This window comes from Chaetodon auriga, chromosome 10 (assembly GCF_051107435.1).
Source record: "Chaetodon auriga isolate fChaAug3 chromosome 10, fChaAug3.hap1, whole genome shotgun sequence".
Lineage (NCBI taxonomy): Eukaryota > Metazoa > Chordata > Actinopteri > Chaetodontiformes > Chaetodontidae > Chaetodon > Chaetodon auriga.
This window is the reverse complement of record NC_135083.1, coordinates 10835892-10852310: the sequence shown is the minus strand read 5'-3', so window position 1 is coordinate 10852310 and position 16419 is coordinate 10835892. Positions and strand designations below refer to the sequence as shown.

Here is a 16419-nt window from a genome sequence, read left to right as displayed (position 1 = left end):
CTCGTGCACCCACACACACACGTACGTGGGACAGCAGAGCAGATGGAGGGGCAGAGTGACGAGTGCAAGACCAAAAATGAACTCAAGCTAGACCCCATGCTGTCCCTGCTGGCATGTGTTAGTGTATACTGTGTTTTGATATTACACAATACATTTTCTATCACACTCATTTTTCCAATCACACTGTACTTAATTACCAATATAAATTATCTATATAATATGTGTTATCAGCTCAACTCTCTTTTCTGCTATCTCTGGTATTTAGAAGTATTAATCCTTACAATGCACTGCTGTGTTGCTCAGCAAAGATGTCCGCAGGTTAATGAGTCAGTTAGCATCATTGATTAACCAGGGCACTTAAAAGTGGCCTTGAAGCTGAGAGATTGAGGAAGAAGGAAATCTATGGAAGGAGACTGAGTTTGACATGAGCAGTATAGAGTTAAGAGGTGTGAGTACAGTCATGTGTACAGAAAAGAGGTGTGAAAGCAATACATGTACCCACTTCTTTTTTTTTTTTTTTTAAGCAGAGGCCACTGTAGCCGTAGCTAAGAATAAACTGGTAGTGTTTAGTGTAATGCTGCTGAGAAGTGGCCACCAGTTACAGTAACTGCAGCCCCGAGGAAGGGAGTTCATTTTTAAAAGTATTCCCACATGTTTACGGACTTTCCTTTCTGTTTGCTTTCACCTCTCCTCTGCATTGTCGCACAGCACGGCCGATCTAAAGATCATCTAAAGACCTTTTCAAGAGGGTTAAATGTAATCTGGGTCAGTCTTCTCGTGTGTGCTCTGTTCATATGGAACTGACAATATGGCCTAGTAACTATTCAGGTGTAGTGGCAGTTTTGGTCACTCAGACACAGGCCTCTGTGCGTTGTGTGTTGCCACACCACAACACCTGGCATCTGTCATGCTCACTTTAACTTCACATGTGAGAACAACCGGCATTAATTAAGCTGACTCTTTTGTCTCTCTCACTCAGTCTGTGCTAAACTGTCGTGTGTGAGAATGTCAAGTTTTACATAATTAAAGAGAGCTGTTACAGTCAAAGAAATCATGGGAAAAGCACTTGGTGATGTAACTGCAAAAAAAAAAAAAAAAAAAGTCAATATTTTTTAAGCCTTTTGATAATAATATCTCAATATTTGCAGAATTTTTTAAAACCTTTTTTACAACGTATCACTTTTTTTTTGCGTGGTTTCTTCTTGTGTACAGAAGAGACAATCATTGTCTGACTCACATCTTTGCTTAGTTTGATTGCTGTCACAAAGAACCTGTAGGGCTTCAATCACTGTTCAATCACTGCAGGCTCATGATGACCTCTGGAAAGTGTGAAGAATATGACCCTAAACTGTGCAATCATCATATTTGAAATGCCACCTAGCTAGAATAGTAAAAAGCAGCGAGCACGGTCTGGTAGGACAGTATGGTTGCCTGCACGTGTCTGTGTGTGCGCTATTATGTCTGTGTTTGTTTAGATCAGTTTAGTTTGTGGGTGGAGGCTACAAAAGGCGGTGTAGGGATGAGCAGCTGCTTGCAATGTGTAGCACAAGTTATGAAGAGTACAGGGAAGTGTCTGCATTTCTTAATGCTGGTTCACCCGATGGTTTGTTCAGTCGTTTACTGTGGCGACATGCAGGGATTTTAGAGAACGCTCCATTACTATCACCCTCATTGCACGTTACGGGCAGGAAATTGATACAAAAGCTTGCCTTGAAGTGCAAGAGTGAAAGTTTTGCTAACGTCACATGAATGATTTTGCCGCCTGCATTTGAGAAAAAGTAGTAAAACAAGTAAATCAGAAAATGATAGGGGTCATGAGCACAGGTGTTTAACCCCTGTGCAGAGTGGGGAGAAGGCAAAGAAGAGCAAGAATCGGGAGACAGATGTCAGTTGAATGAATGAATGAATGAAATTGGCCAGCCAAGGGGAGAAGAGGGGAATGGGAGCACAAGTGGTTTGGATGCTCTCAGGAAGTGTGCGGGATGCCAAGAGACTGTGATAAGTGCTGACATCATTACTGTTGCAATAAATGAGGAGTAGTCGGCCTGTCAAGGAGACAGCTGCTCTGAGAATCTTGTCTTTCGCGTCTTTTTTGTTGTTTTTTTCTGCCATGGACTCTTGCTGTCTCTATCTCCTGTCAGCCAGCCAGACAATCTGTTTCTGGCCTTCAGTCCAATGGAGGAACTGAGCTCTTCGGATCTTTTTTTTTGGAATTCCTGTGTACATGACGAGGGATCTGGTTAATGCAGTCATGATGGGTTTTCCTGCCATTGTAGTTCACACACACACACACACACACACACACACAGAGTCCTTTCACACCACACCCAGACTCTGTGTGTGTGTGTGTGTGTGTGTGTGTGTGTGTGTGTGTGTGTGTGTGTGTGTGTTTGTCTGTAGTGCAGTTGTGTGGTTTGGAGGAAGTCTCATGATCCACTTCTGACCGACTGTCATGTGACCAGAACTAGCACTGGGCTAACGTCATTATCAGCTGCAGCTGCTTGTGTTCATGTTGGTATGTTTCTGTACACCAAGAAAACAGATTCACAGTGCACGGTGGCTTTTTTATTCGTCCTCCATCTTTGTTTCTAACCACTCTCTTGAGGACCGTGTCCATGTCTCAAAAACTGACTGATTCCTGAGTGACTGAATGTGTGAGTGTCACCTTCCCATTTACTATTTGGGAGTATCTCATGACAAACATGGAGAAAGAGACTTTACAAATCATTCCATGGAGCCATCAGTCAGCCAGCTAGCTAACATTTACTTCTAATGTTAGCTAGCCAGTCAACTTGCTATACTCACTAACACTCGCTCAAGCATTATATACACATATGTATATGTGTGTGTGTGTGTGTGTGTGTGTGTGTGTGTGTGTACACACTCTGGAATTAAAGTCAATTGATTGATTATTTATTAGCATTTAAATAATTGTTGCTATACATCATTTACAATGTCAGCCCAATGTGAAAATGACTCTTGTGAGATCCCATCAGCATCCACATACATTTTATAACACAAGTATTCAGTCATGACCAGTTGCAGGCATTTCTTTCCCCTGCTGATGCATACGCTATTTTTGCATGAAGGATGCAGCAACATTATGCGTTTGCATATATGTGTCTCTCGAGGTGTGTACAGAATGGCCCCGGGGGAAAGCAGTACACACCGCTGCTTACATAACCTTAAGCTACCCATGACAACAGCAGTGGTTGGGAGAGGGGATGGGAGGAGGGGGGTTAGGAGGTGGCAAGATATGAGGAAGAAGGAGAGGGAAAGATAAATAAAGACAAAGATAAGAGTGAGTGAGACTGAACACAGGCGAAAAAACAAAACAAGTGACAAATTCCACCTCAGAAAGCAGTGGAGATTTTTTCCATGACGGAGTCAAGATGAGATGAATGAATGCTACGTTTGATGTAGTTCCTTCTCTTTTTTGTCAATTTCAAATATGGAAGGAGGATATATCTGCCAGTGTTGATCGTGGAAATGGCATTTATTCAACAACTCAAATATTTATAAATACCAGAGCTGTGCAGGCTTCCTGATGTGGTGCAGCCTTCGTGTTTTTGCCATGGCACGGCATCGGAGGAATCTGTTAACAATAGTGTGGATTTACACAGAAACCAGCTGTACTTTTTGTCAAAATACTCATGAACTAAGACTCTCCCCAGAGCACGGCAACGTTTCCTGAGGTTTTACTCTTGTTTAAACAAAATACCTCCCCCAAGGAGTGATTTAACTATATATTTTTGTTCAAATACTCAAATGAACTCAGCCGCTCCTGAGGGATCATTGTCTGGCTCTGAAATGCTCGATAATAACTCGCAAGGATGTTGTGTTGCAATAACAGTGAGTCACACAAATTCACGGTAAGAGGAAACATGAGTGGTTTTTGAAGTATGCGCGCACGCAAGGGCAAGAGTGGGTTTAGTTCCGATGATGGTGGTGAACAAACAGGATGTGAGTTCAGTTATCTCTGTCTGACAAACTCATTGGCACAAGTATTCCCTCCCCTGCAGGAAACACGAGAAAAACAGGATTGTCTCCATGTTTTTGCAGAAAATCACAAACTTTCACAGTGATTTATTTGCACGGCTTTTTTTTAATTCGCAAAGTTTTAACTGATTAAGCAGAAAGAGATGATGCTTCGCCCACTGCTTGTGCGTGTGTTCGTATATTGACCGAGAGACTGCTGTGTGTGTTCGTATTGATCCACCACAATCTCAGGGTTTCTCGGCATCACTTTCAGAGGGTCAGAGGAGGTAATAACACACTGGTCCCTTCAGACGAGATCCGATAATGGTTCAAAAAGAACGCAGGCATGTTTAAAAAAACAAAAAATCAACCTACGTCCAATCAGAAATGTATAATCTATATCACCATCCCATGCCAATGCTCGATAGATCAATACACCCAATTGCATTGGCTGTTCTAGTTAATTGGGAGAGATTTAGTGCTAATGGTTTCAGTAATTGGCTGTTTACTTTCCGATAACGTGTTGGAATGGGTTGCTAAATCATGTCTGTCCTTTTTTAGAGTGTTACATTACTGATAGTGTCATTAATTCAGCTTTTACACTGACATGATACACATTCAGCATTCACTGAGGGATGATGTATTTGCTCCCATAGTGCCCCACTTCCTGGATGTCTTTATGCATGTGCGGGTCTGTGGGTGTCACTGATACGCAGTGGCAGTAAAAATGACCCTTTCTGCGAGTGACAGCTTTAAACCCTGAAAGCTATGAGTGAATGTATGGTGTGTCACTGTGTGTGTGTGTGTGTGTGTGTGTGTGCGTGTGCAGAAACCATCTCTGCTAGGAGAAAAAAAAGCCTTTCAGCTCTTATCAGGGAGCTACCAGAACGGGACCGATCACCTCCCACTGCTGAGCTATCAATGTGGAGTTAATTGCCTTTCAGAGGAAATGTGGGGTGTTGGGGGGGGGGTCTCTCTCTGTGCCTTTCCTTTTTTGCTTGTTTGTTGTCTTTTTTTCTTTTTCTATTAACCTCAGTTACAGTACAGTATGGTGCAGGGTCTGTGCCTGCAGTTGTCCAAGTAAGCCTGCAATCCATCATTCAGATTATTTACTTAAACGATAGGAGAAAATGGACTTGACAGAAACTGATACAAACCACATTACACAGAAACAGCAGCATAGAGAGATGAAGGTAAGATAGAGGGAAGGACAGATAAGTGGAAAGAGGGAGGGATGGAGAGAGAAAGAGAGAGAGGAGAGAAAGAGGGAAGGACAGATAAGTGGAGAGAGACGGAGAGAGGTGGGCCAGGCTTGGCATACAGACAAGCGTGTTCTGTGAGAGCTATAGAGGACAAGGTCGTTCAAGGTCTCCTGTCATGCTTGATGAGTTACAGTGGGGGGGTTTCTGATGGGATGAGGAGCAGTGGGGGTGGGGTTGAGGGGGGTCCTTGTGGTTTACATGTGTAACATGTAGTTGTGTAGGCATGTGATGCCTCTCGCCAGTGACGCATCAGAATACTGTGTGTGTCTGTGTGTATGTGCGTGCGTGCATCCCCTTGCTTATACGTCCAGTGCTAATGGCCTTGTGTTGTAGCCGACTACACTGGCCTCTTTTAAACTCCAGCTCTCTCATGTTTAATTGCATTTGTCACAGTTTGTAGCCTTGAATACCTCGACGCTAACCATTGTATACCCACTGCACACATGCCCGCTGCACTGTGTACAGTAAATCAAGTGTTCACATTTCTCTGCTCAAAGACTTGAAATAACAACTGGCTTTTTGAATAGAGGACCAAAAATGATTCCAGGAAGATATTTTACGACAAAAACCAGACCGAGGCTCTGGTTTGCCATGCTCTGTGGGCAATGAAACTGTGCACGGCAGTACTGTACATACGCAAGAAGCACTTTTGTACCCTGGATTTGTCCTGGTAGAGTTATACATAGATGCTAATACTGTATATCTCAATGTGTTTGGCAGACATGAGGAGAAGACACCATGTCAAAATATGTTGCTGCCTGCAGGACTGGATCACACTCCAGAAGCCTCTTAGCATTTTTCCGTCATATGGTGCCTCACAAGGGCATCAGTGAAATGTGTGTGTGGATTTGTGTATGCACAATGTGTGTATGTGTGTGTCTGGTGATCTACTTCTGCATGTGTTACAGTTGGAGTGAAGAGGATCTAGTCTGCGTTTCTTATTTTCCGTTTCATTATAGTTATCCTTTGCAGATTTATTTGCGTGTTGCAGAGGTGAAATGAGAACATTGATTTCAGTTACCGCTTAGCCACTAGTCTCTAGTCCTGCAAGCCCGGCAGTTTGTACAAAACAAGATGAATGTGATGGAAACTGTAATACAATTACTAATGACAAATCACATCCCGTCGATTTCTAGCTCAGCAGTATTAATGCACGCGCGCACGTCTATGTGCATTCACAGAAGGGTGTGGATCACATTGGGATTGCTTTAAGATAAATACTGATTGGATTAACGGCCACAGATTGTGCAGTTGGATACAGAGTACTGAGGCAGAGATCCATCAATTTGGCAGCATTGTGCCAGCATGCTGCTCCAAATAAAGAAACAGGAGTTGTAGTCAGTGATCCTGCAAGTTATTCCAGAAGTTCTGCGCAAATTGTCTTTTCTCCTCAGTTGTGTGAGTCACATTTCTAGTGAATCGGGAATGCACAGCCGTTTGTTGTACATACAACATACGTTTGTTGCAGGAATTTAGACGTGTATGGATGTGAAGGAAGGGATGGGGTAGCTCACAGTTAGACCGCATTCCCTCTCTTTGTTCCATTACACTGTTTGTTCCTGACAGGTTGACCTCTGTTGTGGTGTTATTTAGGTCAACATGAGCAGAACTGCTTAAGTTCCTGGTAGTGACTGTTATGCAAAACCACTGAACAGTTATTATAAGATATTTTAAACATGATATGAGGATGTAACCACGTCTCTTGATTTGAGGTTGATGTTAAATGGTTAATGGACGGCATTTATTTTTTCCAGTCTAGCGACCACTCAAAGCTCTTTACAGCACATTCATGTCACAGTCGTCAGGAGCAATTTGGGGTTTGGATATTGCCCAAGGACACTTGAACATGCAGACTGGAGGGGCTGGGGATCGGACCGCCAACCGTCTGATTGGTGGGCGACCTCTGCAGCCACTAGTTGCTGGTCATTGTTCGAGATGTACAACATAACACACTTGTATGATGGGTATTGTGGTGTTTTGCAGACTCTGAAGTGCAGGCGTAAACTTTCAGCACCTCTTTGTACCTCTGTTCCACTCATTTCAGATAATGACTGAAAACGCTACCATTATCCACTGGAAGCAGGAACTAGCCAGTCATCTTCAGTTCTTAAATTAGTCTTCCTTCCTCCTCCGTCCTCTTCATGATAGTTTAAGTTTCTAATAGTTGGCCTCTCTAGAATCAGAGCCCCTTGATGGTTGTGGTTGGGAAGTCCCCCCTCGTCACTGCTGGGTTTCCACTTTATGGTGCAACTCGCCTAACCTCAACCCTACGCACTCTTCTTTGGTTTTCCATTGTTAAAGGTTGTGGATAGTACCTGGTAGCTGGTGCTTTTTTTTTTGGCATCACCTTGGGTCGAGGTTCCAAGCAAGTTAAGCCAATGGTGGAGTGAAAATACTGCAGACTGCTTGTTGGTCAGAGAATCATCACTAGAATCTTCACTAGTGTGACAGAAAGTCGTTGTCTGTGCTCTGATGTCGCGTTCCCCAGACTCTCCTGTTTCTTTTTCCAGCAGTCTTTTGTCTTCGTGCATCCAGCCTTTTCTGAAGCATCATATGTCATCGTGTGTCCTTGCCGTGACAAACAGCAGATGCTTTCATATCCTCCATCGATCTGTGTTTTTGTCCCATTGTCGTCATCACAGCAGTTTCGCTTGTCACAATAACGATCAGCTAAGAATCTTGCCTACGTTGAGGGGATGCTATCTGTAAAGGAAATCAAGAAAAGTTCCTGGTGCTAAAAGTGAGTCGAGCCGAGGTGAACCGTGCAGTGGAAACACGGCTTAAATCACCAGGCCAGATAATCACATTGGGCCATATCAGGTAGAGGAGATGGGCTCAATGCGATTATTTTGACAGATATTGCGATCATGATTTTGGTGGGTATGGTTTGCATTTCAATTTCCCTGAAAGAAATATAGAAATAATGATGATGTGATGGTTGTTTCTCGTGGTACGTTGTTGTGATGTGTTTACAATGGTAATGTACCTTTATCCAAACGTTGCACCTACTGCGATTTGCATATCGAACTTGGCCATATTGCGATTTCGATAATATTTCGATTCATTGTTCATCCCTGCGCCAGAGCATGGCAACGAGTGGTATTGTTCTACACTGTTTCCTGCCCAAGCAAGAAGGAGGAATGAAAGAAGGAATATGTTGGTCATGAGTTAAAAAATTTGTGACAATAAGGACCTTTGTTTGGGCTTATTTATTTTTAGAAATAGCTGTTTGCACTTATGCACTATCGTGGGTTATTAAGTCTGAGCAGGTATTGTTTCAAGCTCTTGACTCTCCCCTCTTTACTTTGTTTTTTACTAATGTGACTTCCACCATGTGTCCAAGAATAACATGGCTCAACTCTCTGTCCTTTTCCCCTCTATCCACAGTGAATGAGTACGTATTCATGGTCCAAGCCAGAGGGATCCAGATCAGAGAGAACGTGAAGAACATTGGGGCTCAGGTTCTGGAGCAGGTGGTGAGAGGGGCTTACAACGTCAATGGCACAGGTAAAAATGTACATGTTGATGCATCGAGGTGCATCAGAAATGCTTAGTTGTGTGGATGTGAATGCATTTTCCACCCTGGTCAAATAAAGAAAGTAAAGAAGAAGAGCTCTTGAGCCTGTCCCAGTCTTACTGTTAGTGACTCATACATGTGTAGGGGGCACTTAGCTTAGGCAGCTGTGGAAAGGGTGAAAAGATAAAAAAGTATTTATACAGAACATTAAAGCACCCATGTAGATAACGACTGGCTTAAGCTGATGGTGATGTTGATTCTTGTATGTGTGCGACTCCAGACTATTCCTATGACTTCAACATGAGCGAGAGTGATCCTCCTCCCACCACATACCTGCCTGAGGACTTCACCTACCTCCCCTCTCAGGTCTGTCCTGAGAGGCTGCTCTCCATGAGTAAGTGCACTGTTGAAGCTTTGATTTGAAGTGTGTCTTTCATGCGATCTTGGCTGATGATTCTGTAATATATGTAAGGCACCAGATGAGAAATATGGTACCCGTTCTCCTTGGTTGAGCTTAACTGATCTAAAAAATGTTTTTTCTTCAGGTTTTCTTGGCCCGAGAAAATGTTCCCTGAAGTGGATTTTCATTTTGCTTCTGTATATTTGCTCTAATAACGAGAAGTGAAATGTTTTAGAGTTTGTGTTTTATTTCAGTGTGAATGATGGTGCAGGCAGATATGTTGTAATGGCCCAGAAAAGCTTAACCCAGCAATTTATGCCCCAGATTGCTCTACTGTTAAAGGCTTTGACAAGCATTTTTTTCCCTCTCCTCCCTCCTTTTCCATCCCTCTCTCTATTGTCATTACCATTTTCTTCATTTTATTCCTTTAATCTTTTCCTCTCTTTCCTGTTCCATCTCATTCACATGCCCACCATCTTCACTCTCATGGCTTGTTCTGGCTCAAATACGATCTGTCTCTTCTTCCTCTCCCTCTCTTTTTCTCCCCCGGCACAAACACAGAGGGCAGGTTGGAGGTGAATATGAGCGAGGTATCTTTGGAGGATGTGGAGAGATCCTTGGCGGAGGGCGACCCTGGTGTGGCACCAGGAGGCAACTGGAAGCCCAAAGACTGTTTACCTCGCTGGAAGGTGAGTGCGGGTGGGGCTGAAAAGCACTGTCGGGTGAGTTTCACGAAGCTGAAGTGGAAAAAAAAAAGCAAAATTATCATGAGTAATCATGTCTTTCTTAGAAACAGACATTTCTGTTAAAGATTTCAAATATATTTCTATTTCTTTGAGCTTTAGAGCTGAGCTGTTCACATGAATCTACTCAGACGAGTACATACTACAGGAGAGAGATAAGTATTTGTGAGTCAGGTGCCTTTAGCGTCGCACTGGAAAAGTAACCGGTGGGGAGATTAGCCAGTGTCCAACACAGGAAGTCTGCAGCGTTCACATTGCAGCAGTGCAGTGCACATGCACTAACTGGCATGTGTCCCACACACAGCATGTGTCACATACATGCTTTTACACCACTTGCCTGCATATTCTGTTGCTCACCGTGCATTCTGTTGTTCTGTCATGACATTCAAATGCCAAAAATGTGCACGTGCAGTCATATATCACTAAGTATGAGGTACGAGAAACAGGCAAAACATGACTTCACCCCTTTCTATGTGCTTTGCAGCAGTGTTTCATACTCATTTTTATCGCTCTTTTTTTGTTCAACAGAGCAATCCTGCCTGCCATCTGTCTGTCTGTCTGTCTCTCACATTCATTTGCCCTGAGGGACTGTGTATGCTCTGACAACCGTCTCTGTCTCTCTCTCTCTCTCTCCTCCTCCTCCTCAATAGTCTCCCTCTCTCTCAGCCACTCGTTTTCCATTCCTCTTGCTTTTTGTTCCTTCCTGTGACAGTTTGCTTTTTATTGAGCTTCAAACGAAGCTTAAAAACGGGGACTGTCATAGCGACCGTTCGATGGGGAAAAATAAACACCTTTCACAGACATTTAGTGCCTCAGTGCTTCTGTGATTGATGCATGCCAGATCTCATTGTGGAAATGAGGTTTCAACAACCTGCCACTTCTTTGTCATGAGTCTTCATGGTAATTAATGGGGCTTTGTCCTGTCTTCACCCACACTTTCCCATTCACCTACTGCCAAGAGATCCCAACTCTCAGAAACATACACTTGCAAAACCCTACAGCTCACTTTGTTCATGTTGCTCTGCCTGTCCCCATACACTTATATGCATGTCATTTCATGTCTTTTGTACTATTATCCATTTTGTGTCCCTTAGGTGGCAATCCTAGTTCCATTCAGGAACCGACATGAACACTTACCCATTCTCCTGAGACACCTGGTGCCAGTGCTGCAGAAACAGAGGCTCCAGTTTGGCTTTTATCTCATAGAGCAGGTAAGCGCACACCTATTCACAGTCACAGGCAGGGATTGGCTGCGTTCTCTTGCCAGGTGACAGTAAATTCAAAGTTCAAAAGTTCAAAGTCAACATTTTTGTCCAGTCAGCCATTTGAACAGGACATAAAGAGGATCGAAATGCTGTTCCTCTTATACCTCGGTGTTGACATATACAAGTGCTAAAACAAAACAAGGGTTTTAAAACTAGTATAAAAACTAAGAAAGTACTAAGAACTTAAGTGTTTACAAGTTAAATTAGGGTTCAGGGTGGTACAATAACAAGGCACAGATTAAGTACAAAAACTGTAATCATAAGTATAGGGCAAATAGAAGAAATAAAGTGCAAATAGAGATGAAAAGAAGTGCAAGTGCCATCCACAGGAGTAATTAGCAGCAGTTTGTTGTGTTTGCAGTGTTTTTGGATTGTTCTGCAATGTTTGTGTTTTGCAGTAGATTGTGGGTTGAAATAAACAGCAATCTTTTGCAGAATAATCTACAAAAATAGGAATTATCCTGACATGGAAGTATCTCTTTTCTTTTCTTTAGGGGGGCACGGAGCCGTTTAATCGAGCCATGTTGTTTAACGTGGGCTACAAGGAGGCAATGAAGGACCAGGACTGGGACTGTCTGATCTTCCACGATGTGGACCACCTCATGGAGAACGACAGAAACTACTACGGCTGCACGCACATGCCCCGACACTTTGCTGTCAGACTCGACAAGTACTCCTACATGTGAGTCCTGATTCTGTCCATGGGCATATACAGCAAATGTGTTCTTTACTTAATATCAATTTAATATGTGTAACTGTCCCCCCAAGGCTCCCGTATAATGAGTTCTTCGGTGGTGTCAGTGGCCTGACAGTGAAGCAGTTCAAAAAGATTAATGGATTTCCTAATGCATTCTGGGGCTGGGGAGGAGAGGACGATGACCTCTGGAACAGGTGAGGGGAACACACACACACGCACACGCACGCATGCACACACGCACACACACATTGTCCCAGACCTGACAGTATTGTTGACATTTGGTCATTTGGCACACAGCAGGCTTTTGTAATCATTTTTGTGTGTTTTTTGTTTGTTTTTTCCTTGTTGTCCTCGCCTCCCTCACAGCTCCCAGGCAGCTGTACACACTCAGGGCTCTCAAAATACACCGGCAGCTCTAATTGATTGGCTTGTGTAATGTTTCTGTGTGTAATGATTCCTTTTGTGTGCAGTTACTGTGAAACTTTCCCCTCTTATATTTTTCTCCCTCTATATCATGCTGCGCACTGTGTCAATATGACAGGGTTGTTATGCTTTCTATGAAAATATGACAATGCAATGCTTGCTCACCTGCCTGTGGACATTATGAGCTAACACACATTATTGTTTGTGTAGGGTGCAGTTTGCCAATTACACAGTAAGTAGACCACACGGAGAGCAGGGACGCTACATGTCAATTCCACACCATCATCGTGGGGAAGTCCAGTTCCTGGGAAGGTTAGTGTCTGTGCAAACACAGCACGTTCACACACACACACACACACCCACACACACACTTTGGTTAAAAGTGGAAGCTAATGATTGGAATGAGGCTTAGGCTCATGTGGTGTAAGCCAGTCACATGAACAGCTAGAACAGTGACTTTGAGAGAATTTCAACTCTTTTAAAGACTTTGCATGTGATATGCTTGTATGCCTCAGGGCTGAATTCCAATCATGCTCTCTCTGCTCAAATTCTAAGTCACTTAAAAAAAAAAAAAAAAAAAACCCAAGGCATAAATGTTTCTTTCATTTGTCAGTAAGAAAGTACGAGGAGTTGATAGAAAAATACATATAATGAATTGACTGAACTTGCCTTTGCCTTTCTACAAAGTTAACATGATTAACGTCTGTGTTCATGTCAGTAACAGTGCAGTGATTTGCTGATGAATATTTCCCATGAAAAAAAAAAAAGCAGCTCTCACTTTCTGTCTATGTGAAACTGTGACACTCAGTGTCTTTTACCTTCTAGTAACTCTGAGTAAGCAGATGAAACCTGTTCCTCAGCATATTGTCTCATTGTTTATCAATGCTTAGGTGCCTAACCTGAACTTTAAACCTGCTCTCCATTGCACTGGTTGCAGAAGTGTTGCAAGAACTGTCTCGTCTCCTCTCCTGACTCAGTGACTCATTGTGTGTTATTGCAGGTATAGTCTACTACGCCACTCAAAGGAGAGACAGAAATTGGATGGTCTTAACAACCTAAACTACTCCCCCCTAGTGTCCAGGAGGCCTCTCTTCACGAATATCACAGTCAGCTTGAGCAGAAAGCTTGCACCCATACCTGACTACTGACGTAGGCACAGCTGGACTGCAAAACACATGGGAATCAAAGTCCTCTAGGACATCAGCCATATCTCACCAGTTACAGCACTGCTTTGGACTTTTTAGTTCATTTATTCTTTGCTTTTTTTCTTTTGTCGTATGCAAAAAAAAAAAAGGAGACTCAAATAAGTATGTTGGATAAATCATATAAGAAATGAAAGTTAAATGCTGCACTTGCTTGTGCCACAGTCCATCACTCCTCTCATCTGGGCTTATCTAGTGTTCAGTCTCCACATGCCTTTTGCACCATTTTGGCCTTCAGCATCCATTCATTCAGTCATTTTCTGATTCCGTCAGCCCTACGCTATTGTGCTCGTTTATTAACGTAGGCCACGATACGCGCGCACAGTCATGATGTGGTCCCCCGAGGCTTTGATATTTACTTTGCTCTTGCACTCCTTATTTTAACAAATGCAGTAAACCTGTGAAAACATTTGCATGCACACATGACCACACAGCAACTTGAACCAAGTGGACTCTTGCAGCTGGTTCTGCAGAAGGTATGCCAAATCTACAAGTGAAGAGAGAAAGAGAAGACGATATGAAACAGAGTGCGTGTTTTCTGTCATGTATACTGTATATGAAATAGTTAATCCTAAGTTACAGAATATTAATACCTTACTCATCTCTTACCAACTTATATTTTGTCCTGTGAACATACCATTTAAAGACTGTGATGTTTGTGTTTGCATAGTTGCATTGGATGTTCTGGCTGCCTGCAAGTGGCTGTATGATGGAGAGCAATGCTCATCCTGTTAGCAATAAGCTGTAATATCAGACAGCAGAACTTAGACCTGACTTCCTCACTATACAGATGCAATAGCATGGGTGCTAGCATACCCTTATTGGACTACAGAGAAGGAATGACTGCGTATGCAAACTTCACATTCAACACACCTTTGCCTAAGCAAACATGCCACCCTTTCCAGAACCTGTGCGTGTCTGTGTGTGTGTCTGTGTGTATTAAAGTGAGGGAGAGCTATGCAAATGGCCTGCATGTATCCTGTTGTTGGCACAAGGTCTTCAGGGTGACCTCCATGAGACTTCACCCCTGAGACTGTGACAGACTGACTTTAGACCTCACTTTGTGTGCGGTGTGTAAGTCCAGGCCGGGGAGAGAGAAACCGTTTTATTTTTAGATCCTGCAACGTTTACTCACCCTTCATTTTTTCACGGGAGAGAATTGGAGGAGAGAATACTTGATTGCTGTCACTGTCGCTGGTGTTTACAGAAGCTTTTGCTTTGTTATTTTTCAGATTGTCTAGTGTTTGTAATACTGTTAGCCAGCCCTCGTCCACAGTGGGTGCTGTGAAAAGTATATCTCTACAACCAACCAATCTATGGCTGCCTTTATGTTTTTTAACTGACACTTCTTTATCAAGGCATGGATAGGGAAAAGCAGATCTAAATGTTTATCTAAGACATCAAGAGATAAACCACTGATTAGCTTTGGTAGATTGTGGAGTTTCTCTGTGCAAATCATAATTCGGGATGTCGGTCTAAGTGGAAGTTCGTCGAACGAGAGGTCATCCGGTGGCGTGCAGCCTAACTCTGTGCAGCGACACAGACGGCAGTTGCTAAAATGTCCCTTTTCTGATTTGTGTGTTTGACAGTGTTGATTTTGAGTAAAATATCCCAATACTGTAAACTAGTTCCGTTAAAAAAAAAAAAAAACCCACAAAAAAAAAAAAAAACAGACACGTTCTCCTCACTGTCTGTCCTCTAGTCATGCAGCTACTTCATTTCACACAAATCGCCTTGTATGCATTTCTTATGACGTATCGTTTGGGGAAAATGCGAGTGGTTGACAAACTGTTGTGTTCCCACAATGAAATAAGAAGAGGCAGGACCTCATTTTATTTATTTGATCTGTTATGGATTATTTTCTGTAATTGTTTTTATTTTTCTTGCGGTTGATGTGATGATGTAGTAGGTGACAAACGACAGGCTGTGTTAGATGCACTGAAACTTGTAGTTATGTGTATTTGTGTGGGATTGTGAGGTTCACGTCTGTGTAAGCGGGGAGCCGTTCCATTTCATTTAGAAGCACATTTCGACGCGAGTGGCTGGTTTTGATGAAATGGAACGGGACCTGCAGCCTGGTGTGTATTAATCTGCTGAACAGACACGTTGGAGGAAGCCATTTTGTGTGACGACCACAGGAAGAGCAAGACACCTGATCAGAAAATGCTAGTGGTCACGGTCTTTCACTGAGCACCTCTTTTATACTAATTGATAATCAATGGTGCTGACCTTCCAGAGCTCCCTTTGAGGGGTTCTCTCTCTACGTGCTTACTGGAACCAATCGTAACGTCATAAAGGCTCGTATCGGCAGGCGAACCATCCCTCTAACTTTCATTTAATTCCAGCCTGCTTGGAAATGGCGTAGGTTTTCTGTGTTTTTACACCCATACATCTGTAAACCTGTTGCCTTTTCATCATGCCAGGTGAAGCTAATTCGTGTATTTGTTGTTCTGGTTCGTTGCCACAAACAGAAGCACGTTTTGTTTACCTCCTTAGCCAATCACTCCGGAGGTGCCCAGCGGAAGTCACCGACACTAGCAGCATTTGTGTTAAGTTTTCTTTTCCATGTGTGTTTGAGTGAAATGGCTAAGCCTTTCAGAGGTCTAACTGTCCTCCATCTGGGCTGTTTTTTGTTTTGTTTTCCCGCACTGATGAGAAAATGATTTTTAGTGACCTGGTTGTGAACAACTCACAGCTTCTTTTTCTGGTTCTTGACATTTGCATAACACACTGTACATTATACTTTTGTGTTTTCATTGCTTTAAATTAACAGCTAGATGGAGATATAGCAAAAGCCAAATGTTTAGTTTGAGTGTTTCGGGTGAAAATTCAGACCTTGAGCGTCCTCTCAATATAAAGAGGCCCTCTGGATGACATAGATATTCTTGAGTCAGTGTTAGACTCTTATACTTCACAATCTAGAACAAGCAGC

The 16419-nt window shown here is 42.9% G+C and overlaps 1 protein-coding gene across 1 annotated transcript in view; it reads left to right on the top strand.

Moving 5' to 3' along the window:
• b4galt5 (UDP-Gal:betaGlcNAc beta 1,4- galactosyltransferase, polypeptide 5) overlaps nt 1–15123 on the top strand; it is a 28369-nt gene extending 13246 nt beyond the window's left edge. Inside the window, exons 2-9 of the mRNA XM_076742070.1 lie at nt 8628–8747; nt 9038–9151; nt 9719–9846; nt 10995–11111; nt 11660–11847; nt 11934–12056; nt 12496–12597; nt 13286–15123. Of these exons, the coding sequence (XP_076598185.1) occupies nt 8628–8747; nt 9038–9151; nt 9719–9846; nt 10995–11111; nt 11660–11847; nt 11934–12056; nt 12496–12597; nt 13286–13433 (1040 nt within the window). The 3' untranslated portion in view covers nt 13434–15123. The remainder of the gene's footprint in view (nt 1–8627; nt 8748–9037; nt 9152–9718; nt 9847–10994; nt 11112–11659; nt 11848–11933; nt 12057–12495; nt 12598–13285) is intronic.
• Nucleotides 15124–16419: the final 1296 nt, after the last annotated feature.